Here is a 25,276-nt window from a genome sequence, read left to right as displayed (position 1 = left end):
GTCTGCTGAGGCCTAACAGCGCTGATGATGATGATGATGATGATGATGATGATGATGACGACTGGCTGCTAGGCCTCTGGAGCGAGGTTCTTCCCTCCGTTTGAGGTGTCGCGATCCCGCGGCCCGTCCTTGCCCCGCATTCGCCGCGTTGTTCGCGCACTTCACCCCCTTCTTCGTCTTCCGCCGCGGGCTGCGAGCTGCGACACACCAAACACCGCCTCGCCATCAAAGACGCCTTGTAAGTGCGTAAGCGGGCCGTGCTCTGAAAGTGGAGCGCGGCCGGCTCAGCCTGGAGCTCGGCCCGGCCATGCCATGGGTGGCCAAGGATTGGAGGGGCGAGGCGCCCGCGAGGGCACGGCCCTGTCCGCCCTGCGCCCTGCGCCTCGAGGACCAGCCGAGGGGCTGCCACTCGTTATTTTGGTGGGCATGATGCCGGACTCCTGTCATTCCGTAAAACCACGAGAGAAGTGGCAGGCGCGGTTTAAGGAGTCCCCGACAAGAGGGGCGATTGTGTACATTTTGCCTACCTAGGAGCATATCATGCTGGTTGCCTTATATCGGACGTTAAGGGAATCTCACAAGGGGGCAATCGCCCCTTCGCCACCGCTCCCCGGCCTCGTCCCCGGCGGACACCCCGGTGGGGTACTACGCGAGCACCAGGCCCGTGACGAACACCAAAGTCCTTTTCTATCTCTCTCTGTCTCTCTATCTCTGTCACCCTACGATCGCCGGCTGCCCTCATAAGGCGGTCCTTCATGTGTGGAAGGCTATAGCGGTCCTCCAGAAGCTGAACTATGCGGTAGCAGTTTAAAGCCTGGATACACCGGTTCCCATCCGAACACCGAAGTTAAGCAGGCGGCTCGAACACCATTGCGGGGAGAAAGGGTCGTAGGGTTTGAATTTTTAATTTTATTTTAAACCAAATTTAAAAGAGAGTAGCGCATATGACTCCGTTGTGGATACCATATGTTGCGAGGGGTCGACAACTCATATTACCTCGTACGCGGTAGCTATGTTACCTGTGTATTACCTATATATTCATATATTACTTGTATATTACCACAATTTTGCCTTCCTATTACCCCTATGTTACCATATATTACTATATATTACCGTATATTACTTTACTGACGTATACTCCCTCGTACACGGCTAAGGGGAGTTGTCGACCCCTCGATATGTTGTTTTGCCGAGTGGTGAGGGGGCTGATATAAGCTAAGCAGTGCATACGCGACTTTACACCATGCGCACATTGCCAGGTCGGACGAAAAGGGGTCGTACAAACGATGTACTCCGATGAATGTCCGGCAAGGACCGGTAAGGACTTAAGCCGGGTCAGGGCCGTGGCGTCACTGGGACGCCCCAGCGGACGCCAATATCGTGGCCAGGGCGCAGTCTCGGTCGCAGAGTCACGGGGCATTGTGCAGGGAGCCTGGCTGAGCCACCTGGCCGCCCTGCCCAGGCCAGCGTCCTTCATTGTGCTGTCGCCCAAAATGGCTTCATCGTCGCCGCCCACGTCATGAACCAGCCGCCCTCGTTCGGTGCACTGTCTAAGTGTATGAGTACAAATACAAATTCGTCCCTTTTGGTGCAAATTTACAAATGGGGGACTATGGTGTCTCTGATTTTCTGAGTTCACACCATCTCGCCCAATCAATAGAGGGTGCAGAGCACGAGACGGGGTGTAGTTTGCTTTGCTCCGATCGACATCCGTGCCATACGTCACCGGGACTGTACAGAACAGTTCCGTGAAGAGCCCGAACGGAGGCGGCCTTAGCCGAGCGTGACGAGGAGAGATTATCGGGACCCTCCTGTCAGGGATGTGCGGTATGCGGACACCCCTTTTTTCCTGGCCGGGTCTCGGAATAATAGCAGGTACTGCTTTTCCCTTCCGTGAACCGCTCTCGGAGCGCTGCCTCTCGGAACAGCGCGGAGGCGCGCTGAAGGGCCGTGCGGCGGGATCAGGGCCCTATCACGCTATCGCCGCGTGGCCAGCCGCCGCGCCGGACCCCGACCCGACCGGACCCTGAATGGGCCTGCACCGCGACCTGACCCGCGCTACGCGCGCCTCGGCAGCCCTGGGCGAGCAGTGCCTCACTTGGGACACATGGGCCAGCAAATGCGTGCCAGGCTGGTTGGCCTGCCGAACGATTCCCAAGAGTCGTCGTGCGCTTGTGGTCGGACAGGAGTCATAGCCACATGGACAGTCTTGCGCTCCAAGATGTCCCACCACTGGCCTGATAGGCCGCCCTCTCCGCAGCGCGCCGGACGCAGGACCGCAGGAACACCCCAGCTAATCATTTTTAGGCGGCTGCCAGTCGGGCCCCGAGTTCACTAACTCAACGAGCCTTGTTTGACTTGCGTACGATTCCAAGTTGCCTGGCGGTCCGGGACGCCAAGATGCCAGCCAAGTGGCATTGCTGGGGCGGCACTGCCCGGCACGCCACGCCACGCCACGCTCGGCAACCGACAAGCAATCAGAAGAAAGTCAAGTTGCGGAGCGAGTGAGGAAGGAGGGGCTCGGCGCGGGCGGCGAGTGCGAGAGGCGCCGCGCTGGAATGACGTCTTCTTGACGCCCCGAGTCCAGGGCGTTGTGTCACCCTCTGGCACCGCAGCACGCATACGACGCGAACCGACCATACGTACGAAAGGGAACCTCCATACTTTGCATACGTCAGAATTTACTGGTGTCTTGCCCCCATTGGCCTAGTACGGTTGAGACAAAACTATATAATTTACACAGTTTGGCTAGGATACAGCCACTGCGTCATCAGGACTTGCCAGTTTTTTTTTTAAAGGACGTTGTAAAACAGAGGACCGGATTCAAACCACAGGTTTTGCCCGCCGCAACCCAGTGCGCGAGTGCCCACGACTACGAAAGCTTCTTGAACTGCGGACTAGCAGCAACGCTCATAAAATCTTGGCAGTGACTTCGTGCTTCGGAACAACAAGTGCCTTTGCTTGACGAGCCGCATTCCGCAATCGGACCTGTCTGCAGTGACACGCCCTCCCACTCCCACCTCCCACTCCCCTTTCCTGGAAATAGGTGGGACACGGTCGGAGAAAAAATGGAGATGCAAGAGAAGTCTAAGACTGACAAAAAGAGATCGTTGAAAAATTTAAGAGGGAAGAAGGTCAGGTCAGACAGAAAGAGGTCGTTCAAACGATGTACTCCGCATCGTAGACACTGAAAAACCAAACGTGGTCCAGACCGCACCACTGGTGTGGTCAGATGGGTGCCATTTTGACCACATCAGTTGGTGTGGTCTAGACCACGTTTGGCCACGTTTGGTGCGGTCTAGACCACGTTTGGCCACGTTTGGTGTGGTCACCACACCAAACGCACCAAACGTGGTCTAGACCGCACCAACTGATGTGGTCAAAATGGCACCCATTTGACCACACCAGTTGGTGCGGTCTATACCACGTTTGGTTTTTCAGTGGACCCTTAGTCTGGGACAGCGCTTGCGATACACTGCGAGGGCCGAGAGCGTGCGGAGTGGACCGGCCCGGTGGCGCCACCTAGCGGCCGCGCGAGCATCCTCGTCGCGAAGAGGCCGCCACTGCGTGGAGTATCGGCCGGGGTCGTCGCGCGAACCTTCCCCTCTCATAGCTGCCGATGGAATCAGTAACAATTATGCTACGCCCGAAGCGCAACTCACGTGAGTCATGAGTCTAACCTAACCGAACCTTGAAGTAATAAGCCTGGGTCACTGCGATTCGCAGAAATTTTCTTTATCGTGTTGATTCATTTTATTTCATATACTTTATTTTTGTGTTAGTATAATGTGTTTGGAAATTATTTTAAGGGGAACAAACATTATCAAAACAAATTGAGAGATTGAGATATTTTCGGAAATTCTGTTTCGGGAAATTTATTTTGCAGCCATGTCTTGATTGACAGAGAGTAGCCGCGGGTGTTTGGATCAATGAAACGCCACCGAGTCGCCGTCCAGCTGCAGCCTGGCCCCGTGGCGGTGTCAATGGAACGGACAAAACGGAGGCCGGGCAAGCGATCGCAAGCGATGGCAAGCGATCGCAAGCGATGGCAAGCGATCGCAAGCGATGGCAAGCGATCGCAAGCGATGGCAAGCGATGGCCACCGGCCCTGGGTGAGTCAGCCGGCCGTTTAGACAAGTTGGAGCACCGTCCACTTTGCGCTCGTTCTTTTTAGTTGAGAACGATTCCCGCTCACGTGAAACCTTTTTCGTGACAAGTGTTGACAGTGTGGTCGATTTCCATTGATTGGACCGTAGTCGACAAGGACAGCCACTCTCGGGAAGATGAGGGACTCACGGATTAGGGAAGCGTCAAAATATATTAGGTGGGAAGGTCGCTTTATTCGGACAGATCCTCCGTCACACACACACACACACACACAAAGATACACACACAAACACACACAAACACAACGTCACACACACAGCCTCGATTCACAGGGATACAGTGAGAGAGAAAAAAGCACGACACAGGCCTGGTTTTGCAAGAGATGCGCGGCTGAGCCGCTCTGTCACTATAGACTGGTCATCCTGGAAGGAATAGGTGCGGCCGGGCCCACGGAGGCGAAGAGAGAGGGGGGGGGGAGAGGCCGGGAACAGGTTTGTCTCTCAGGGCGCCTGGACAATGTGGGATACTGGACTAGAAACGTGCGGCTGCTGGTGCCGCATGGCAGACGCACTGGCGCCGGCGGGCAGCGCCGCGGCGCGCTCCGCACGTCCACCAACGAGAGCAGCCTGCAGCACGGCGGCTGACGGCGCCTCACTTCCTGAAGTTGCCGGAGGCCTCCTCGCGGGCGTTCTGCTCCAGGGAGCGCAGGATGGCCTCGGGGATGGGGGGAGGGGTGGGCAGGTGGGCGCCGGAGGCACGGAAGCCGTTCTCGTCGGCGACGTAGCTCAGGGAGATGGGGGTGCCGTCGGGGGCGGTGTAGGCGACGTTGCCCTGCTTGGCGGTGGACTCGGAGTTGGAGCCGGGGTTGGTGACGACGCCCTGCTCGGCCTGGCGGATGCCGTTCTCGGTCTCGAAGCTGCAAACGAACGAGGCGGTTGAGACGGGCAGCTCCGCGTGCAAACCGACAGCGCACCACTTCTTGATGGGAAACAAACTCACTTGAAACGGTAGTTGCCGATGTCGTCGGCCTCCTGGGTGTGCTGCAGGATGCGCCACAGGGGCTGCTGCTGGTAGGCCTGCTGCTGGAACTGGGGCTGGACCTGGAACACCTGCTGCTGGAACTGGGGCTGGACCTGGAAGGCGCGCTGCTGGAACTGGGGCTGGATGAGCACGGGCTGCGCCACGAGCTGCAGGGGCCTCTGGATCTGGACCGGGTTCACGATGATGGCCTGGCGGGAGTTGCGCAGCGCGTCGCGGACGTCGGCGGACACCGCCACGGCGAGGAACAGCACGGCCTGGAAGGAGGCGGGCATGGCGGTCATGGAGAGGCAACGGGTAGAGGTGGTTTGACTCTGAGAGCTCTAGCCGCAGCTTACCAGGAGCTTCATGTTGGCGGAGGAGAGGTGTTCTCGGCTAGAACTGGAGCGCAGATCTGTGCTCTACCGGCCGCGGCATTTGCCTTATATACGAGTCCAGTCCACATTTCGGCCGCGCGTCTTCGCCCGGAACACCGAAGCTCTAAAAAACTGAGCGACAGGCCCGCTTCGATAAAGTTCAGTGCCGACACATGTCACGAAGGAGAGGGTGGGGGGAGGGAATCTGCTTTCGTTTCACAAAAATCAGGAGCAGAATGGCGTTGCGAAACACGGCCGCCTCGTCCTCCCGCCGAGCTACATTTCGCACCTCTCGTCTTTTTTTGGAGGGGGGCTGGGATACACATCTCGGGAAGAAACTCTGAATGGAGTCTTTCGTTTCCACTAACAGCGAACCAAATTCAGCATTTGGCGAACAGAGAAATCGTTTTGTGTTCTCCAAAGGGGAACCTCAGTGAAGCCAGTCAAGCTTTTTGAGAAGTGCAAATTCCAGCTGCGGATTGTCCCGGAAAAAGGTTTGGAGTGGAGTGGACCTCCCGGATCAATCGGAGCTATAAAGTTGTCAGATGGATCAATAAAGGTGTGACCCGACCTGTCCATCCGCGCTCCGAGCGTGTTAGCGCGCTTCGCGTGTCGCGACCGCCGCGCGGTGAAAACCTTATTAAGTATTTTGTGCATATTTAGTTTCTTATACGAAGAATTAGTTCGTGAATCTCAGAGTGTATTTTCTTCGTAAGCAAGTGTATGCCGGTGCATGCTCAATGTACTTTGTCTTCAAGAACCTTTCTTTGAAAGGCCGTAGCGGGTAGAGCTTTGAGAGTGCGTGCAGCAAAATAGCGTTCCGTAGATACTGGCTTTCGCAGCGCCCACGTGTGAACCAAGCTATTTCACTGCCCAGGCTACGAGGCAAGGTGCCGCGGTGGCGGACCCACTGCCATCCTGAGGGTGGGGAGAGGAGCACTTGCATACAGGGGCAAAGTGTTGATGTGAAGACTCGGTTCCACGCGGGCCTGAGCCTTTAGGACCACCCATCCGTCATGGCCATCCGCCTTTAATTAGATTACCAGATATGCATCTGGACGGCCCGCGCGGCGCTGCGGCGCTGCGCTCCTGGGGACTCCGCGGGACGCCTCGCTCGGTCGGCGGCCGCGGCCACAGTGCCGAACTGGCCCGGTCGGTCTCCCTGACCGTATTCAGCCGCAGGGATCACGCTCATCCCAAGGAGCGAAGACACCAGCGTGTTACTTATAGGGCGACCATGGGCGACCGAAAGAATGAATATCCGAGGGGTCTGCCACCTTTCGCACTCACACGTCGAGCCTCTCTCACTCTCTTAGATTGCAGGTGAAAAACGCCGGTAGGCAATTTTGTGAGACGAGTGCCTGCAAGTAGGCAAAAAGCATGGCTAAATTGAGAACTCACCACACTCACACTCAATTGTACATGATTCTAGTCAGTGGCCCCTCCACGGTGTCTCAGGCGGCTGCTTGTGGGTGGTTTCAGGTACTGCACTGTGGCAGAAAGCTACGGAAAATTCTGTAAACAGCTTGTGGTAATTGTCCGTAGGCCCCTTATCAATATTCTCCGTAGGCTCTTACAGTATTTTCTGTAGGACCGCACAGTATTGTCCGTAGGACCGCACAGTGATCTCCGTAGGACTAAACAGTCTTCGAGGTCCTACGGAGAAGACTGTGCGGATTTACAGAGAATACTGTGCGGCCCTACGGAGAATACTGTAAGAGCCTACGGAGAATATTGATAAGAGGGCTACGGAGAATCCTGGCAAAAAAATTAACAGGATTTTCCGTACCTTTTTGCCACAGTGTGCATTAGCAGCTTTAGTTCGGTGCAGGTAATGCAGGCACCGCCAGTCCGAGACTTCCGACCGATTAACGTTTTCATCCCGCTGCCGCGCCCCTCACTTTACTGACAGCCAACTGAGGCCGCATCGCGCCCTCGCCGTGGCTGCGCCGAGGCCCACTCGGCGCCTCCTTTTATGGAAAAGTAAGGCAACCCGCATCGCCACCCGCGCCTGGAGTTCGGCGGCTGCGCGGCACAGCCGACCCAGGTGGCTACTGGTCGCTCCTGTCCTCTTCTATTTGGAGGCTCTCCTTGCCCCTCCGCGCGGCCCGGCCGGCGCGCTGACCCTGGGCCCTGGACCACGGCGGCCCCGCGGACTGCAGCCGTATAAAAGCCACTGCATCGGCGCGCAGATGTCACACACCGCCTCCTCTTCCAGCACAGCAGTCACCCGCAGCACCCGCAGCACCATGAAGCTCCTGGTAAGCACGCCGACATTCGCCCGCATTCGCCGGCAGCGTGACGCGGTGTGACGTGTAGCTAACGCCGAGCTAACGCCGAGCTGACGCCGAGCTAACGCCCTGCCCCGCCCCGCCCTGCTCAGATCGCCGCCGTGCTGCTCCTGGCCGTGGCCATCCAGGCCCAGCAGCCCAGTCCCATCGTCATCCGCATCCTCAGGCAGCAGCACCAGCAGGACCCGTCTGGCATCTACAGCTTCAGGTAGGACCGGGTAGGACTTGGTCTTCTCTGGCGCCGCCATGACGTTAGCACCGCCGGGCACCGCGTAGCAGCCGACACTGACGTCCGCGTTCTGCCCCGCAGCTTCGAGACGGAGAACGGCATCCAGGTGCAGGAGGAGGGCACCGTCATCCGTCCCGGCACCAACGACGAGTCCACGGCCAAGCAGGGCAGCTTCGCCTACACCGCCCCCGACGGCACCCCCATCGCCCTGAGCTACGTGGCCGACGACAACGGCTTCCGTGCCTCCGGCGCCCACCTGCCCACCCCTCCCCCCATCCCCGCCGAGATCCTCGCCTCCCTGCAGGAAGACGCACGCTCCGGCGCCCAGTACGACGAGCAGGGATTCCTGCTCAACAAGAAGTAGAGAGCCATCCGCAGCCATCCCTGCCAGTCCCCGCCTCCAAACTGTGATATACTTTAAGCCTTGCCCATCGTCTCGTTAGCTTATACAATAAATATTCAAATTCAACAAGTCTTAAAATTAATGTCGAGTCCTTAATCCTGAGGTGTACGATGAACTGGGAACCTATCAATGAACTGACTGAGACGGTATTTTAAAAATATACTTTATTTGAAAGTACTGAAACAATACGTCCAGGCAATCCTGGCTCAGAGCGTGCAGCCCCCTCAGAGGGCCGTGGCGCCACATGGTGTGCTTTGTACAAATCAGTTCGGCCTTAACAACTGTGCTGACGCAGCTGCTGCTCTACACAAAATGGATCCCTTAGAAATTGACAAATAACTCCGATAACAGCAATCATCAGCGCTCTCGCCAAGAACAATATTTACAGCGATCGTCAGACGAAAGTGATGCACAGTTCACAGTCGCTCAGTATACACACAAATTCCTACACAATAGACCACTCATCAACAGCACGGCGCGGGTAATAATTCAATGGGTGATTCCAAAATGAAGCAACATCAACAATATGACACACAAATAGCGTATTAACTTGTAATGCTATACAAGCCCAAGGCCCTGCCTGAGATAAAAATAATTAAAACATTAATTATGATAAACATTGTACTCAATCTCCGTTACGAAGCTGTGCCACGACCTTTGAGCTTCGCGGTGAAAGTATTGTCCGTGTGTCCAAACACATCTTTCTGATGGACCTCGTCTAGATAAAAACAACAGCAACGAGTCGTAAACGCTCGTGATTTAATTTGACTAGACCTAAATATTTACCAGGTGACGCCCAAACGCGCCAGTGGCATTGACAAGGTTTAGTTTTAATTACGATGAGTACAAAATAAATAAATAAATAAATAAATAAATAAACAAATAAATAGCACCTGAGCTGCACGCACTCGGATGAAAAAAATATTGGCATTACAATTAAAACTTTTGACTATTGACGCAGAACAAAATTCACGGAGAGACTAGCCTACCTATTGTTATTAAAAATGTCAACATTTCACAAAATAAATATAGATCTATAAAAGTCTATTAATTAGTTCTGAACTTATTGTTACAGCTACGTAGACAGCAGAGAATCTCTTTTTTAAGGACGAGAAAATGGCAATGAAGTGGGAAAGCACTTCTCAAACATGTATAGAACGGACGTGCGCTTCCCGTTGTCTTCTCCTGGCATGAATTTATGAGCTAAGTGTCCTGTTAGAACATGCTTGTAACAGAAACGAATTTTGGACAGCTAAGGTTTTGTCTATTGCCTATAGTTTGTGCATGAATCCGGCACTAACTGTTTTAAAAATTTTTGAAGCTGTATTTAATTGACCGTTTAAGCTTTGTGCAGATCAGAAAAACGCACAACCTGGTTTCCTCCTGAATAGAATTGACAAAAAGAGGTCATACTGGCTACAGGAGTACAATCGGTAAGTTAAATAAGGTGGACCATGTACAGACATGGGGACAAATGAATATTTTCGTGTGTCTTGTGCAGAACATACATGCACCTACCACTAACCACTAGATTTATGGTTAGTAAAGATTCAGCAGTGTAGTAGAGAAAAACAACTTAGGTTGAAATTGGAAATGCAAGTCGTTTGAGCGTTTAGGTACAGGGTTAACCCCATTTTCCGAACAATCTTGCCTCCATGATTCCTTAATCTCATTAAGGCATCACATTAGATTTCCCCAACTGTCCTAGACCGAAGAACTCATGGAAACGTTCAGATAAATTAGAAGGAGAACAATACAAGTCTATTCTACGTTTGAAAAATGTTACACTCTATGATGGCAATATTCTGATAAGTACCGGTGGTAGAAAAAAGGTCAGCTCCCAAAGGCTTCCTCTACTAACAGTCTTCTCGGCCCGTGGCGCACTTCACAGTATTGATAAGACGTCGCGTCGGTCGGACGTGGTACTTGTTTGACGCGGCCATAGGCATTTCACTCCGGGCAGTCCTGCTCACGCCTCTCAGGGAGGGCGGGAGGGGCTGCGTTGCCATGTCCGGGGCGGGCCCTCTCCAGAGGAAATTGATTTAAAAGTAGCGCTCCCTCCGCCAGCAAGCCCTGCGAGAGGCCGCGGCAGGCCCTGCCCTCCATCACATTGCGCTAAGCACATCAACAGTCTAAGTAACGAACGCAGCGGAAAGTCAAATAGCCAACACATCACAGCCAGATGTTCGCACTACATTGGCTGCGAATCATTGAAACAGTACTACAAAATATACTTGTCTAAGAGGCGGCAGCACGCCGCCCGGTATAGGCACATCCGTTTCACTAGCTTTGTACAATATTTGACTTGTGAGGACCTGCGCACACTGTGGACACAGCGCCCCCAAAACAGAGTGGCCATCTTCAGCAAACTTTCCTGCTAATCGATCAAGACTGAGATTTGTAAGCCGATTCCCGGGGACATGGGTTTGGCGCTGTCCCTTTAAGGGGGTTGAATTGCATTGCAGGAAGTTTAAACTTGCATGAAAAGGGCCACCATGGTGGAGCTTAAGGTGCGCCGTGCCCGTTGCGGCCGTGTCTGGTCCATGAGGGACAGTGAAGGGCGGACACGAACCCGCCCCCCATGGGCCAGGCCGGCGGCAGAGGCCCCCACCACGCACCACCAGACACGCTAACATTCACACAAATCAGTCTCTGCATGCCCTAGCTTTCTGTAAAACCCTGTTTCACTGCACATCCTAGTATACAAAGGAGGACACGCACAAAAATCACGCTAGAAATGTTTTATATGATATACACAGCACTATCCTTTCTTCCTGGTCACTTGGAGTCACTGACGGTCGTCCGGTCGTTCTTCGCATTATTCATTTTCTGCGCCCAGAAAGTGACAGAAGCCCCAAGCAGGAGTGTCCCACGCCGCGTCCAGCCAAAAAGGGGAATGACGAAACCGCGTTTTGGCCGACGGCTGGCTGCTGGCCGTGCCGCGCCACGCAAGCGGTTCGAAGCGAGGCGAACGGCATTTTTTGGCGGCGCGCTCTGCTTCGCTCTGCTTCGCTCTGCTTCGCTCTGCTTGTGACGTCGTGGAGCGGTGCAGGGGACGCGAGGAAGGAAGACGCACTTCGCTGATAAGCGAGCATTGCGAATCGGTTGGGAATCAGGGCCCCCATTAAAATTACCGATCCCTTCCTTCCTCGCCGTCGAAAAAGTCGACTCCGCCAACATCAGTCCTGTCTACTTTCTGGCCGTGCTGAGCCTCGTCTCCTCGCTGGCCGTCTCCAGGTCGTCCTCCGTGTCCAGGTCCTCCTCCATCTCAGCCAGCTGCACGTGCATGGGCAGGTCCTCGCCGAAGGACGACGCCGACGACCCCGAGGACAGCGTCTGCTGGCGCAGGCGGCCGCTGCTGGTGCTGGCGGCCGGGCCGCTCTGGCTCAGGCTGGAGCCGGGTCGGCGTCGCTGCGCCGCCGGCGTCGTCTCGGCGGGCGACCCCGCCGCCACCGTGGTCGCGGGGGACGGCGTCGGCCCGGGCGTCGAGGGCGTCGTCGCCTGCGTCGAGCCTGCGTGGACCAGAAATGGCGTTAGTCACAGCGAAGAAGGCAGACGAAGTCAGTGAGGGTTCGAACCGCTACCCTCCCCTACCCGAGTGCGCGTCTTCCTCCGGGATGGGGTCCACGGAGCTGCTGAGCGCGCTGAGCTCCAGCAGGCTGCCTCTTCTGCCGGCCAGGGGCCGGCGGCCCACGGACGTGGACACGCCCAGAGGGTCGCCCGAGACGCCCTCCTCGATGAGCAGGATGGACATGGGCCCGGACGGCGGCGACTCGGAGCCCTGGCTGCCCTGGCTGGCCTGGCTGGCCTGGCGCTGCAGGGACGTCTCCGACGGCGTCCGCGACCCCACGGAGCCGTCCCGCCGGAACAGCCCTATGACAGACGCCGTCTTGGGCTGCTCAATGCCGCCTGCAAGAGGGTGGCGTCGCGGCCAAGTCAAGTCAGCGTGCCGGCATGCAGGGCTAGGTGCAGGCTAGGCCAGTCCCTTGTCTCTACAGCTCAAGCAAAACAGAAACACGCACGAAGGAATGTTATTTCTAGATTGATAAATTTTGCAAGACGACGGCTAAACGCGAGAGAAAAGATGTATAAAGTCTATCCTACTAACTTTTTTCTTCTCAAATTGATCTTTATTAGTAAATTAACTTTATAAAAAACGACACAGTAAAGCTAGTTAAGGAAACGTGAACCAAAATGAGGTATAATTAAACCAAGCGCAATCATACCTTTTCAGTTTTGTAAAACATGCGAGAGGTTTTTGTTTATGTCTTTTTGGCTCGGGAGAAGGGGCAGCAAACGAGACCATGCCGAAGAAACTAGACACACGAATCACAAAAATGCCGGTTGGCGTCACACTGACCTAGGAAGGTGGCCGACGGCGAGTTGTACGCCAGGTACTCCTTGTTGGTGCACCACGGCGGGAACTCGCGCTGCTTCACGGGGCCGCTCAGCTCCCCGGAGTCGTCGTCGCGCTTCCAGGGCAGCACGCTCTCCGTGGCGGTGGGCGTCGACACGCGCCCGTTCTCGCTCACTGCAACAACGAGGCCGCCGTCGAGGTCACCACCGAGGTCACCACCGAGGTCACCACCGAAGTCACCGCCTATCGGCGTCATCCTCCGAACTCCATGGTCAACTCACCGTCATCTCGCGACAGTTGAGACGATTGTGAAATTTTCTTAATCGGCCCGCTTCCAGAATGGGGCTCCTCTGCAATAGAGAATAATTTGAGAGGATTTTTAATGAGTTATTTTTGTAACGCAAGGCCTAATTTTAATTGAAGATGTTTAAGTGCTTGGGACGTGTTTTAAAACGCCAGGTTGCGGGTTTGACCACCTGTGCCTTACCTCACGGGGGGATTCAGTTTACCGCACAGATGGGCTGCGCTTTGGTAAGGGGCTGACGTAGCCAAACCCGCAACTTGGGATTGCTTATCCTACGAATGTGTGATAGTGTATTTAGTTAGCAAAGTGCAAAAGGGTAGCCACTTTACCCATTTATAGGAGGGCAAACTAAAACAAAAATACCAAAGACTTACAGACCATTGAAAAGTTTGTCTACTAACGTTGGTAATGGGTCATGCATTAGTTACAGGGCAAGCACAAAAACGACACAAATGATCTGCAATCTATGCTGCAGAGCGAACGGTGAAAGTCACTGGGTTAGCTCTGCAGGCTGTGTAACGTTTACGCAATGAAAGCTGTGAGACAGAGTGCAACTCTTCTACAATGGGTTGGGCAAGAGAGAAAGAGTGAGACATGTTAACAACAGACAGACAGCAGGGGAAGAAGATAGACAGAGAGACAGACAGCAGAGGCAGACAGAAGATAGACAGACTACGCATCCCCCGTTTCGAGAGACCGGCGCGTTGCGGAGGGGCTGTCCTTTGAGTCAGGAACAAGAAACAAGATTTCGCGCGTCGACACACGTGTGGATCACTCCCATTGGAGATTGCCGCCGAGACCCCCACCCTGCCGCCCTGTATCGCTGATAGAGAGAAACACAGTTGAGCGCGTCAAGGCTTCTGGTGGTTGGCGGGGAGCTTGACTGCGGCCCGGCGCGTCCTCTGATGCGGCAAGCCACAGTGCAGCAAGACCGTCGCGGCGAGGCGAGGGGTGGGCGAGGGAGCAGGCGTCTCACCGCTTGTCGCGGGGAGGGGAAGGGGCGCGAGGGTCGCTTGCGGAGGGAGCAACGTCAGTGCTGTGCTGTCGGGGAGGATGCTCTATCCCTTTGCGCGCTCACCTAGCCGCACTATCACAGCTCTCTACTCTACCCAGGCCAGCGAGCAACTACCGAGAAAGGGGGAGGGGGAGGGCGCTTTAATACTGTTCAGGGCCAAAACTAAGTTTTTGGAAAGAGTTTGCTCTCAATGGAAACGCTCCGGGACCGCGACTCTGAGAGGCCCCCTTCACTGCAGGCAACCCAACCTACGCGTCTCACAAGACACCAAAGCGTTGCGAGGTGGGGGGAGCCTCTCTTTCCTCTGTTTTTATCGACCAAATGGCCAACGGGGGAATATGGCCGGTCGCGTCGCGATGCGCTTGCCAATCTATCTTCGTCGGGCCGTCAGTCAGTGGGGCGGCGCGGCCACGGTGTCGCCTCGCGCGCCTTGCGGGGCCCAAACGTCAGCGAGCTGCCCCCGGTCCCGGCCCCAGCCCCCTCTCTCGGCACTACGCAGCAATAAGCCACCCCTGGCTGCATGCAGCTGGGCTACACGTCAACGCGCACTATTTATTTATTTATTTATTTATTTATTTATTTATTTATTTATTTATTTATTTATTTATTTATTTATTTATTTATTTATCGTAGCAGCCGGCGCGAGCAGCTAGTCCTTGCATTGCAAGAATGACTCGGCCAGTACCATCCGACTCGAGGCTGCGTTTAGGAACCAGGGAGCTAGCGCCACCCGCAGCCCAAGCACTCCAGCACAAACTTTGAAGCGAGGGTACTTGGAAAACGGCCTTCGCAGCTTGGCCCGCTTTTCCACCCAGTAATGCCTAGCTCGCACATGCGTAGAGTGGCACGCGGCCTCTAAGCCAATGCGCGCACCGTTTTCTCCGTTCCCCCGCACCGCCCGCAACATGAACATAAACCTCTGGGAATGGTAGCTATTATTTCGCAACACGGCACAATAAAACAAGAAATTTGTTACTCATTCGGCGTTGATAAATTTCTACGAGAGCAAAACAAAGATGTTTACAATACGAGTTTAAGTTCTAAGTTAATTTTTTGATGAGCAGCACCTACGAATACATTTAATTTACAACAAAGTTTGACTTTTAATTGTGCCTCTGGAAAGGCGAGCTGTTCACAGCGGAAAATGATGAAAAAGAAAGAAGCCTCCGGTTGGCCTAGTGCCTAGCGCTGCGTGGCGGCGTGGCGGCGTGGGCGGCAGGAAGCCGAGGCAGGCGTCGAGGACCAGGACCTACCCTCTCTCTCCCGCCGCCAGGGCAACGACACCTCCGCCACGACCGGCGCGTCGTCATAGTCGTGCAAAAGGGGTTTCGAGTACTGCCGGACGAGGCGCGCTCTCCGGGGTTCCAACCCGGGGAGAGAGGCTACGTGAGTAAGCAAGGCACACTCGGTCGAGGTCGAGCCAGAGCCGGCCGCAGAGCCGCCCGGAGAGCCCACGGAGCCCGAAGCTATATGGACCGGCCGCATCAGAGAGACATACAGGTTAGGTGAGATTATGTCGCGGGCAGCACGGCTCCCAACGGGAGTTTCTTGCCCCTCTAAAGGGGCATAGCCTTGATCCTGACGGATAGATGGCTGGACAGAAGGACCGCGACTACGGCGGCTGGCATCTACAACTGTCCTAAGTGGGAACACTTCTAAGACATCAAACGCCAAGAGCCGTGCTGGATCATTTCATGCGTCAAAATAACGTTCTCTGAAGGGGTTGCCATGAAAAAAAAATACCTTCAGCTTCATTTGCACCAGATTGCTTGCTGAGCTGTGCAACTTTCCTTATTTTCCTGACAGTCAATGTTTAGATTATCAAATTATTCCTTTCGCAATGTGGCAACCCTTAAACTGTAACTCAAACGGCCGTTTTGGTTGAAGGATACAAAGTCTTTCAAAGGGCGACAAGACGAGAGAATCTCGTTCCTTGTTAAGAGCTCTGAATGTCAAGTCAAAATTTTGTAGCAAGTGTCGCTGTTTCATTTTCTTGCGCAGTCTTTAAGGACCAATTTTCACGTAGAAAAGCACCCAATTATAGATCCTCGAGAGTAAGCAAGAACGGAGAAGTGCATTAGAATCACTTGTTTGAAAGAGGAGTGATCTGATCAATCCTAAGGGAAATCACGAAACAGTTCTACAGAATAGGTTGTGCGAGTCAACAGAAGAAGAAAAACGAATACTGAAAATAAAACAAGGATTGTAATAGAAATATAGGCAGAGAAGGAAGAATGGTTCGGTAGGAACACAGAAAGAAGCCACAGGAAAGAAATATTTAGCAAGGTGGCTGAAAAACAGCTTTTTAACCATTTTTTTTTAAATCATGTCGTAGAGCATGAGACATGAGAGGCTTTGGAATAAGTTTTACAATAGTCACGCTAAACGCAATCTTATATGGCCTAACATTCTGGTCTTTAGTTTGAATTTTTTTAATTGTGACAGTATTTTGTTGAATCTGAAATGTACGTCGAATTGATATTCAAGTTACAAGATAAAGTTTTTTTTTTTGGAAAAAAAAAATTTTCTTATGGCAGTACCTATAAAATCACGTTTAGCGAACAATACGCACCAAACAGAGGGAGTAGATAAAGAAATCGTTTAAATAAAGCACCCAATGAAGTTTCCACATAAAGTAACAGTTTATCCGTAATAGTCAAATAGACGATCAGTTTCTGACGGCATTGATTGGTATTCCAAGAATACACTAACATTCCTAAGAAGGTGAACCGGGTGCATTCTTTAAAATAATCAATCGCATTCGTTTTAATTTCAATTGGCTATGAACGCGCCCGTTTGAAACTTGACTCAACGCAATTCCCTTTCTAAGGTATGTAACGTCACGTTCCTGGTATAGCATTTTTTTTCCTACGGACGAAATAGAAGTTTAAAAATACTCCGTCTGAAGGTGGTTAAGGGCCACAACGTTAAGGAAAGGTGCAACCAAAAATTGGGCGGGCAGCTAAAACGGTGAACTTGCTCTGGAATTAATGTAAAGACTAAACATACCCCATAGCGGTATTCCACAGCCTGAAACGGAAGCTGTCAGGAAGAAACAAGTCGTCAGTCTCGATGTGTACATACAAACAACCAGGACCAACATGCGATTAAAAGGTTTGCAATAAGCATGCATGATCCTAAGTTCTTTAAAAGTTTCATATTCGTTTTGAAAGCATTTAGGATAGACCAACGTATTAAATATTTCGTCCTGTTTCCACAAAAAGGAGAAGAGGTAAAATTAGTGTTTTGAGAGACAAAACAGACAGCTTGGTTGGGGGTTAAACGACACAGACAGGTGATGGACATGAAAGGCGAACGTTATTCGAGTGAGCGTTAACTTAAATGACTACGAAGGTGCGTATCAAACTCACGCGAGGGGTGCACGGTGAAGGTGATGCCGCCCTCCCACTCCTCCTTGCCGGCGGCCCCGCCCTCGCCGTCCTCGTTCTCCATGATCACCTCGTCGATGTAGTCTGCGGGCATGCGCGTCAAGTGAGTGCATCTGCCAATCTGATGATGGCCAGCCCGGCCAGGCCTCATCGAGAGCCAGCCTTACCGTGCGAGAACTGCTTGGCTGACCCATTCTGTTGGATGCCAGGGAAGCTGACGTGGTTTTGCTTCCCGTCCTGGAACCGGGAGAGGGTGGTTAGTCTAAGCGAAGGAAATAAAAGAAACAAAGAAAAGGAGGGGGAAAGGCAAAATCTCGTGCGAGGGTCTGTAAGTCTAGAATGCTGGTATTTGGTTGCTTAGAGTGATGTTTCCCTTCAGGCACCACATGCATAATGGCCACACCGTCGCAGAATGAGAAGAGACAGAAATGTACAGTAGAAGAAAAAAAGAGAAAGTTTTCTTGTCTCGTCTCACCTTTAGAACCAAGCGCTTGCTGCTCACCTTGCCCAGGCGCTTGGAGCGCTTGTGGTGGTGCTTGCGCTCGTCCCCCACCAGCCTCCTGATGTGGTTCATGTGCATGCGGTAGTTGACTTCTTGAGTGGACAGGTCCCGGTCGTTAACGGCGTGCCGACTGTAGCTCAGGCGGCGGTGCTGTGGACACGGAACACGGTCTTGTGAGGGTTGACGCCGGAACGGCTGCGAATATGGGGGGCCAGAGCAAAAAGGGCCAGAGCAAAAAGGGCCAGAGCAGCAAGGGCCAGAGAAAAAGGAGAGGAAAAGAGAGAAAGGAGGGAGGGAGGCGAGCCACACACCGCTGGGGCGTTTGCAACACCCTTCAACACCCTTCAACACCCCCGGCACTTAGGTGCACTTTGCGTATTTCTCTCTCTTTCTCACTAATTTAACAGGAACATGTGTAAAAAAAGTTCATCATAAACTTGACGACTTTTTGAAACATATGTTTTAAAATAACCTCTTTATGTACTTATCATCATTATTTAAAAAGTAGTCGTGCCAACTTTGTTTGCAGTGCAAATACGCACGACTGGTGCACGCCTACAGTGCTCACGTGCCGGACACGTACGGACCTTGGAGGAGTACAGTGCGCTCTACAGATGGGCGCACTCGCTGAACCCAAGAGTAGGAAGAAGAAAGAAGAAAGAAAAGGAAAATGCCGAATGCGTGACGAGGCGCACCCGCTACGCAGCCCAACTACATCAAACAGCACCGACTGGTGGACTACGGCAAAATTTGGCGCAAAAAGAAAGGAAGCTGGACGCCTGGCGGCGGGCCGGGCCCGGCTGCCTACCTCTCGTCCTGACGTGTGCAGCTCGTCCCTGAAGCCCCGCTACGCAGAACCAAAATTTCAGGAAGGGTTAGTGCGGGCGCGGAAACGGGGTCGCGGAGCGTGACCCGACAAAATTTGGAAGGGGGCTGTGGTTTTCCAGGAAGTGGCCGTGAATTGGATTCGCGCGGGGGCAATCTGAGCGGCGACGAGGGCGGGGTAGGCATCGGTGGGGAGGGGGCCCAACTGTGGCCTCCCAGTGCCAGGCAAATGAGGAGGCGCGGCCGCTCGTCTGAATCCAGATTGGGGGTGGCTGGGCCCGGAAACGAGACATTTGTGTATTTCCGCCCCCCGGGAAGGGTGTCCACCCGACATCGGGATAGGCCGCCCGGCCGGGCACTCGGACACCAAAACCGCGAGGGGACACATGCCACGGGGGTGCGCGGGGGCACAAAGGCCGTGCGGGCCGCAGGAGCGACGCACGGCAACGACATCGCACGGACAAGTTGCCTGCAGTGCACTCACCCGGCGGTACGGCTTGCACAACTCCTCGGCCAGCAAGTGGTGGATCTTGGCGTCGGTCAGGTCCTTCTTGGAGGGGTTGTACTCGAGCTCCTGCATGTCGATGTTCCACGTCGACGAGTCCGCCTGGTTGAAGGAGGCGCTAGACAGAGCAGAGGGGGCGGGACCAGGGCCAGACCCGTGGCCGTACCCATGACGGTTAGGCCTTGGCCTTTCGTACGGCTGCAGCAGCGGCGCCAGGAGCGCGGCGGGCACCTCCACCACGGAGGCGGTGTCGTCGTCCTCCTCCGTGATGGTGACATCAGGTACTCTATACCACGGGGTTGTTGGGGTGAGGAGAGAGGCGGGGAGAAAGGAGAAGGAGAGGAGAAGGAGAGAGAGAGAGAAAAGAGACAGAACATTAAGCGATAATATGTGAGGAGAAGCTGCACGTGGCCAGTAGCAATAACGTGGCTGCGCGTAGACGTACTAGCCGGCGCCCTAGAGGCTTGCAGGTCTGGGGCCTGTGAGTTAGCAGGACCTCCTGAGGAACCTGCTCGAGAAGGTGTTCTCTATACTCTAATGAAGTGCACGGCAACTTACTGCTGCTTTGGTACTGAAAAGCTGAGAAAGGAATTTTAAGGAGTGGCAAAGGATAAAGGAAAAATCAAAATCCTTTACGAAATCCAATGAGAGTATCTCGAGGGGAAAACAACTTGCTATAGCCTCATTTTGCACTCTCCTGATTTAATTTCTTTGGATTGTATAAAGGAGGTTTAAATTGATTTGTATTCATTTTTTCACCTTAATTTGGAGTTGTTTCCCACTCATCTAATGTTGCTTAAATAGCCTAGGTTTACAGATCAGCAAATGTGCGAAGTCAATGATAGATGATCGATTGATTACAAAACAGTTTTCGACTGTCACTTGCACACTGATACGAATATGTACATATGGTTTCACGTCCTCTTGCCATACGTTTTAAACTTCAAGCATGGGTGTAAGTGCATGCAAACGAACATTGTACTCTATTCAATACTAAGATATATTCACAGACGTGCGAGGGTTCGCAGAGGTGCCCATGAGTGACAATGTGTTTACAAAATAAATGGTTACAGAAAATAAAAAGAGGCATGCTCAGAGTGGAGACAGGATGGGATTGAAATGGTATAGGAGTACCTGGGGTCCAAACATAGACGTACCCATCTCTCACTGACGCCAGGGGAAAGTGCAAGATGGATATGGTCACATGCCGTGCCTCACAAATAGAATAGATTCAGGAAGTTAAGTTCGGAAAACCAAGAGGAAACTTTGCAAAGTGCAACCCAAAAGACAGATCGAGTAGAGAAAATCGTCTGAAGAAGAGTTGGATAAGGAAAGTATTTGAAAATGATTGAAACCACAAAGGAAAAACCAAGTAAATGCAATATAGCCTCGATTGGGCGGGTTTCATATAAGATAACACGAAACAAGTTCAAATAATTCCAGCACACTCATGAGAGTACGTACCTGCCATTCAGGTTCAAATTGTTTGACGTATAATTTCTAAATATCGCAGACATGCTTTCAGTCCCAGATATGTTGCCCACGTTGGAGGCGTTCCTCTTCATTAGCTCCATGGCGTCCTTCATGGTTAGCTTCGAGAACGTCTCGAGGATCTTGGGCTCCGCCCCCTTGTAGTCCCGCAGGAGGTAAGGCCTGATGAACTTGTTATCAAACCTCTTGAACCTGTTGGCAACAGCACCAGTGTTAGGATACAATGCTGTAGCCGCAAGTTTGGTGATTTGCAACGATGGCGCCGTACTTGTCCCGCACGTGGTGGTTGCCGTGGTGGCCCAGGATGTCCTCGATGCCCGCCATGGTGTGGTCCATAAACTGCAAAAGAAGGGTCGATAGTCTTTGCGGCCCGCGAGCAATCAGGCGAAAATGGGGGTGCACTCACCCTCTCGTGGATCCTCTCGTTCATGGTGGGCTTCCGCTTCTCCGCCCGCTTCACGTTCAGTATCTTCACTAAGGGCTTGATGGTGATGCCCTGCAACAGCGCGCGGCGTGTCAACAACAAAGCAATCGCAGCGGTGGCCGTCAGTGTCAGTGACAGCGCCTGTACTGACCTGGAAGAAGACGGTGAAGTAGATGACGGCGATGGTGGTCGTCACGAACATGGGCTGCAGCTTGACGTGCGTCGGGTTGATAAGGAGCACCAACGCAAAGGCCACGGCGCCACGGAGACCGCCGTACGACATGACGAACTTCTCGACGCGGTCCAGCTTGTACAGGCGGAACGGGTTCACCAAGGCCGTCAGCACGATCACACCTGTGCATTCACGCGGGTTAGGTTTCAGTCGGCCACGGTGCATGTCGTGCTGCAGAGGAACAATTTCGTACTCACCGATAGACCGGAACACGGAGCAGAAGAAGATGGTGAGGATGACGAACCATGTATTCCAGTCGTGGTTCTTGTTGACGGTCGCCACACCCAGGAACATGAAGATGACCGTCTCCGAGGAGGACGACAGCATCTTCATGGCGTACTTGACAGTGGTGTGCGACTTGTGCGATATGTTGGCCTCCACGTAGTTCTTCATGGTGATGCCGCAGAACGTAATGCTGCGGGCCAAGGTGAAACGACAGGGCTCAGAAAGACGCCGACAGCAGACGCCCCGGTAAGACTCTCATTTCCACTTACGCCATGATGCCGCTGAGGTGGAAGATCTCCGCGTTGAGGTAGCACAAGTAGGCCATGACGAAGATGAAGATGGGCTCGATGACGCGCACCTGGTGCGTGAAGCGCGTCACCAGCCCCGTGGCGAAGCCCCAGATGATGCCGATGACCGTGCCGCCCAGCGCCACCACGAAGAAGGACGCGAAGCCCGCCAGCAGGTCCGTCGCCAGGATGTTGCTGGGGCCCATCTCCGTGTACGACTCGAACATGTGGTACAGCACCTGCAGCAGGTTAAGTGTGAGAGCAGGACAAGCCGTGGAGGGCAGCCACTTCACGCTTCGCCATCAGCGCACTGAGCACGTAGAGCACACACAGTTTAAGGACCCTAGAAACACGGGGGCAGCGCCGTGTGCGTTGCCCGGCCGCCACGCACGTTCGTGTGACGGGCCCGACAGGCGCCGCGCTGAGCGGCCTGAGACTCGGCCCGAGACGCCGCGGCGATGGAAATTTTCCTCATCGACAATCGACGGCCGGCTCGGTCTCGGTAGTCAACACGCCAGCGCGCGCCAGCGTGACCTTTCGGCTCACCCCGTCCGCCAGCTCCGCCAGCCAAGACCCCGCCCTCGACAAAAGAGGCCATTTATTCGCACCCCTCGAAAGCCGGGCTAGGCCGGCCCGAGGCGGCCCTGGCAGGGCGTGGTTGGCGGCGAGGGTCATCACATCTCGGCCACCACGCAGGTGACCTGATACACGCCCCTCCTCCCCGCCATCGAAAATGAGATTTTAAAACATTGGCAGAGCCGAGCCCGATGGCGCTGACGGCACTGATGGCGCCGATGGCGCGGGGCGGAGAAGACGAGCCGCCGAAAACTGGCTAAGTGGATTCAGTCTTCATCTGCTGCGAGCGGACGACACGGACGGTCTCTCCCTCAGCGTTCTCTCGCTCTTTCCCGTTCGCTCCACCCCCTTCGCTGCCCCTCCTCGGGCGATGCCCCAAGTTTGACGTGAGGCGCCAAGCGACGTCCGCGTTTTCCCCCAGCAGCGGCGACGGAACTGTCCGTCTCTATCTCTGCCTCCGTCTCTGCCTCCGTCTCTGTCTCTGTCTCTGCCTCCGTCTCTGTCTTTGTCCTGAATCTGCCTCTGTCTGTGCCTCTGTCTCTGTCTCTGCCTCCGTCTCTGTCTTTGTCCTGTCTCTGTATCTGCCCCTGTCTCTCTCTCATCCTTCCGGTGACTCACCACAGTGACGGCGTCGTTGAGCAGGGACTCGCCGAACACGACGATGTAGAGGATCTCGTTGACGTGGATCTCCTCGAAGACGGCGAGCACGGCGACGGGGTCCACGGCCGAGATGAGCGCCGAGAAGAGGAACATGTCCAGCAGTGGCGTGTCGCAGCCGAAGAGCCCCGTCTGGCCCACGGCCCACAGCGAGGCACCTGCGGAGCAAAGGGTGAGTTAATCCGAGTGAGAGAGAGAGAGGAGAGAGGGGGGGGAGAGGAAGGACGGCGCGGACAGCGAACCCTGGCGACCCTGGGCCGCCCTGGGCGGGAAGCCTCTCGCCCTGCGAACCAAAGCGAAATAAAACCGGCGGGGCGAAATAATCAGAGATGGGGAAAGGGCGGCCCGGCCGATAAGCAAGCGGCATGCGCCGTTCGCTGCCGAGGCCCAGGGCTCTGGGTTCTGGGCGCAGTGCGCCCGGCGCACGTGGCCGGCGCGGCGGCGCGTTGCGCGGCTCTGCGCGTCACACATGCCGCGGAGGCGGAAAGACAACCCAGGGAACGATGCAAAGAGATTTCACCTGAGCAAACAAGCGTGGAGAGGCGGGAGAGCGGAGAGGGGCTGTGGGTGGACGATTCCAGTCTGTGATCCCGACCCCTCTCAGCGGGGCGCCCCAGGGCGAGGGCGCCGCCGGGCTGCGGCCGCCGACCCCCGCAGCCCGCATGGCCCGCAGCCCACACTCGCGCCCCGCCACCCCTCCTCCGCCCCGCCCCCAGGCCGTCGCACCGACACCCCCAGGGCCCCAGGCGACCGCTCACCCCGCCTGCGCCAAGCTGAGCCTGCAGGGTGGCCCTAGGGTGCGTGAGCCGGCCCAGCGCCTGCAACGCCCAGCCCAACAACCCCGTTTTCGTGACGTCATGCAGTCTCAGGCTGGCTTTGCTTTAGAATGCGAGAGCGGCACGCGTCCCCGCTGTCTCGTTCGGCAAGTCGCTGAGTCGTTGTACAGTGAACAGGGCGAGGGCAGGGCGTCCTGGTGAAACCCATTTCGCAGAGTGGCCGGCCCAGCCCCGTGCCGAAAGTGACGGAGTGCTTTACATCGACTCCAGCGTGCTTTCCTGATCATGCCCCTGCGCCCTCCAAACCTAACCTAACCTAACCTTACCTTACCTAACCTAACAGTATTACTCCAATGCCAAACCCGCCCCCACCGGTTGGCCCGGACGAGGATTCCCTCGAACCGCCCCTCCGCCGTCACGCTAGCCTTGACGATGACGCACCGTCGCGGGCACGCCGAGCGCCGCCGCAACCAGTTCGCGGCCGGTCCGCGCCACGCCGCGCCGCCGCACCCTGGCCGCGCGCCCGGTAGGACGCCAAGCAAGGCTGAAAGCAAGGCGTGGCGAGGCGGGCCTTCGCCTGCCACCACCATGACTCGTCACCATGCCGGCGGTGGCCTGGCGCCCCAGCAGGGTTCTCCGCACGGCATCACGTCACTCTGTCTCTCTACCACCTCCTGCGGGGCGGCCCTTGAAGGCGAGACAGAGGGAGAGACGACGTCGCCGTTCGGAATCAGTCTGCAGGCCGGACCTGCCGGCCGGTGGCGCGGCGGCGCGGCGGCGGTGTCGACAGGGTGCATTAGCGCGGCGGCGGGGGTCTCGGGTCTCGGCCTCCGGGCGGCGTCGTTTGCTTGGCGGCCGCGGGGCAGCGCCACGGCCAGCGCCACGACCAGCGGGGGCCAGACCCGCAATACTGCCGTGATAATCGATTGTACTGCCATTAATGGGTGCACTCGGCCCGACTCGGCGCGCACAGCAGCAGCCACTTGCACACTCTAAACGGGAGGGGGGTGTCCTCGGAGTCACGTGCTAATCGACTGTCACCGAACGGACGGGTATATAGACACAACGTTGTGTGCGTGCGTGCGTGCGTTTGTGTGTGAGTGTGTGCGAGTGTGTGTGAGTGTGTGTGAGTGTGGGTGTGTGTAGGTGTGTGTATGTGTGACCGGGTTTCTCGTCGATAATGCGGGAGCCAACAAAAGCCCGTCCCTAAATGACGGAGCCAACGTAAAGGTCAAACGGGGCTACGCCCCGAAAATTGGTTCCGTCGCGTACGTCGCTCTGGTTTCC

At 54.9% G+C, this 25,276-nt stretch overlaps 3 protein-coding genes across 3 annotated transcripts in view; 1 reads left to right on the top strand and 2 right to left on the bottom strand.

Annotated features, from left to right (window-relative positions):
* Nucleotides 1–4,320: 4,320 nt before the first annotated feature.
* On the bottom strand, nucleotides 4,321–5,529 carry LOC117650561 (endocuticle structural glycoprotein SgAbd-2-like). Its single transcript, XM_034394079.1, has 3 exons — nucleotides 5,484–5,529; nucleotides 5,107–5,402; nucleotides 4,321–5,023 (listed from the first exon to the last, which is right to left on the bottom strand). Exons 1-3 carry the CDS (start codon nucleotides 5,493–5,495, stop codon nucleotides 4,759–4,761), a joined length of 573 nt encoding a protein of 190 aa, XP_034249970.1. The 5' UTR covers nucleotides 5,496–5,529; the 3' UTR covers nucleotides 4,321–4,758.
* Nucleotides 5,530–7,695: 2,166 nt separating this feature from the next.
* LOC117650748 (endocuticle structural glycoprotein SgAbd-2-like) lies at nucleotides 7,696–8,445 on the top strand. Its single transcript, XM_034394346.1, has 3 exons — nucleotides 7,696–7,762; nucleotides 7,885–8,000; nucleotides 8,103–8,445. Exons 1-3 carry the CDS (start codon nucleotides 7,751–7,753, stop codon nucleotides 8,383–8,385), a joined length of 411 nt encoding a protein of 136 aa, XP_034250237.1. The 5' UTR covers nucleotides 7,696–7,750; the 3' UTR covers nucleotides 8,386–8,445.
* Nucleotides 8,446–8,570: 125 nt separating this feature from the next.
* The window catches only part of LOC117650429 (sodium/hydrogen exchanger 3-like), a gene marked incomplete at its 5' end in the record, with an annotated part of 29,812 nt that continues 13,106 nt past the window's right edge, over nucleotides 8,571–25,276 (bottom strand). Inside the window, 18 exons of the mRNA XM_034393855.1 lie at nucleotides 8,571–11,936; nucleotides 12,019–12,333; nucleotides 12,785–12,955; nucleotides 13,063–13,131; nucleotides 15,354–15,566; nucleotides 17,110–17,142; nucleotides 17,472–17,573; nucleotides 17,657–17,726; nucleotides 17,965–18,141; nucleotides 18,800–18,838; nucleotides 19,301–19,439; nucleotides 20,786–21,004; nucleotides 21,081–21,151; nucleotides 21,219–21,308; nucleotides 21,388–21,590; nucleotides 21,666–21,883; nucleotides 21,963–22,219; nucleotides 23,175–23,371. Coding sequence (XP_034249746.1) covers nucleotides 11,614–11,936; nucleotides 12,019–12,333; nucleotides 12,785–12,955; nucleotides 13,063–13,131; nucleotides 15,354–15,566; nucleotides 17,110–17,142; nucleotides 17,472–17,573; nucleotides 17,657–17,726; nucleotides 17,965–18,141; nucleotides 18,800–18,838; nucleotides 19,301–19,439; nucleotides 20,786–21,004; nucleotides 21,081–21,151; nucleotides 21,219–21,308; nucleotides 21,388–21,590; nucleotides 21,666–21,883; nucleotides 21,963–22,219; nucleotides 23,175–23,371 — 2,906 coding nt within the window. The remainder of the gene's footprint in view (nucleotides 11,937–12,018; nucleotides 12,334–12,784; nucleotides 12,956–13,062; nucleotides 13,132–15,353; nucleotides 15,567–17,109; nucleotides 17,143–17,471; nucleotides 17,574–17,656; nucleotides 17,727–17,964; nucleotides 18,142–18,799; nucleotides 18,839–19,300; nucleotides 19,440–20,785; nucleotides 21,005–21,080; nucleotides 21,152–21,218; nucleotides 21,309–21,387; nucleotides 21,591–21,665; nucleotides 21,884–21,962; nucleotides 22,220–23,174; nucleotides 23,372–25,276) is intronic.

The sequence above is a fragment of the Thrips palmi genome, unplaced genomic scaffold (assembly GCF_012932325.1).
Source record: "Thrips palmi isolate BJ-2018 unplaced genomic scaffold, TpBJ-2018v1 HiC_scaffold_5, whole genome shotgun sequence".
NCBI lineage: Eukaryota > Metazoa > Arthropoda > Insecta > Thysanoptera > Thripidae > Thrips > Thrips palmi.
Note: the sequence above shows the minus strand (reverse complement) of the source record. Positions and strands in the feature narration are given on the sequence as shown.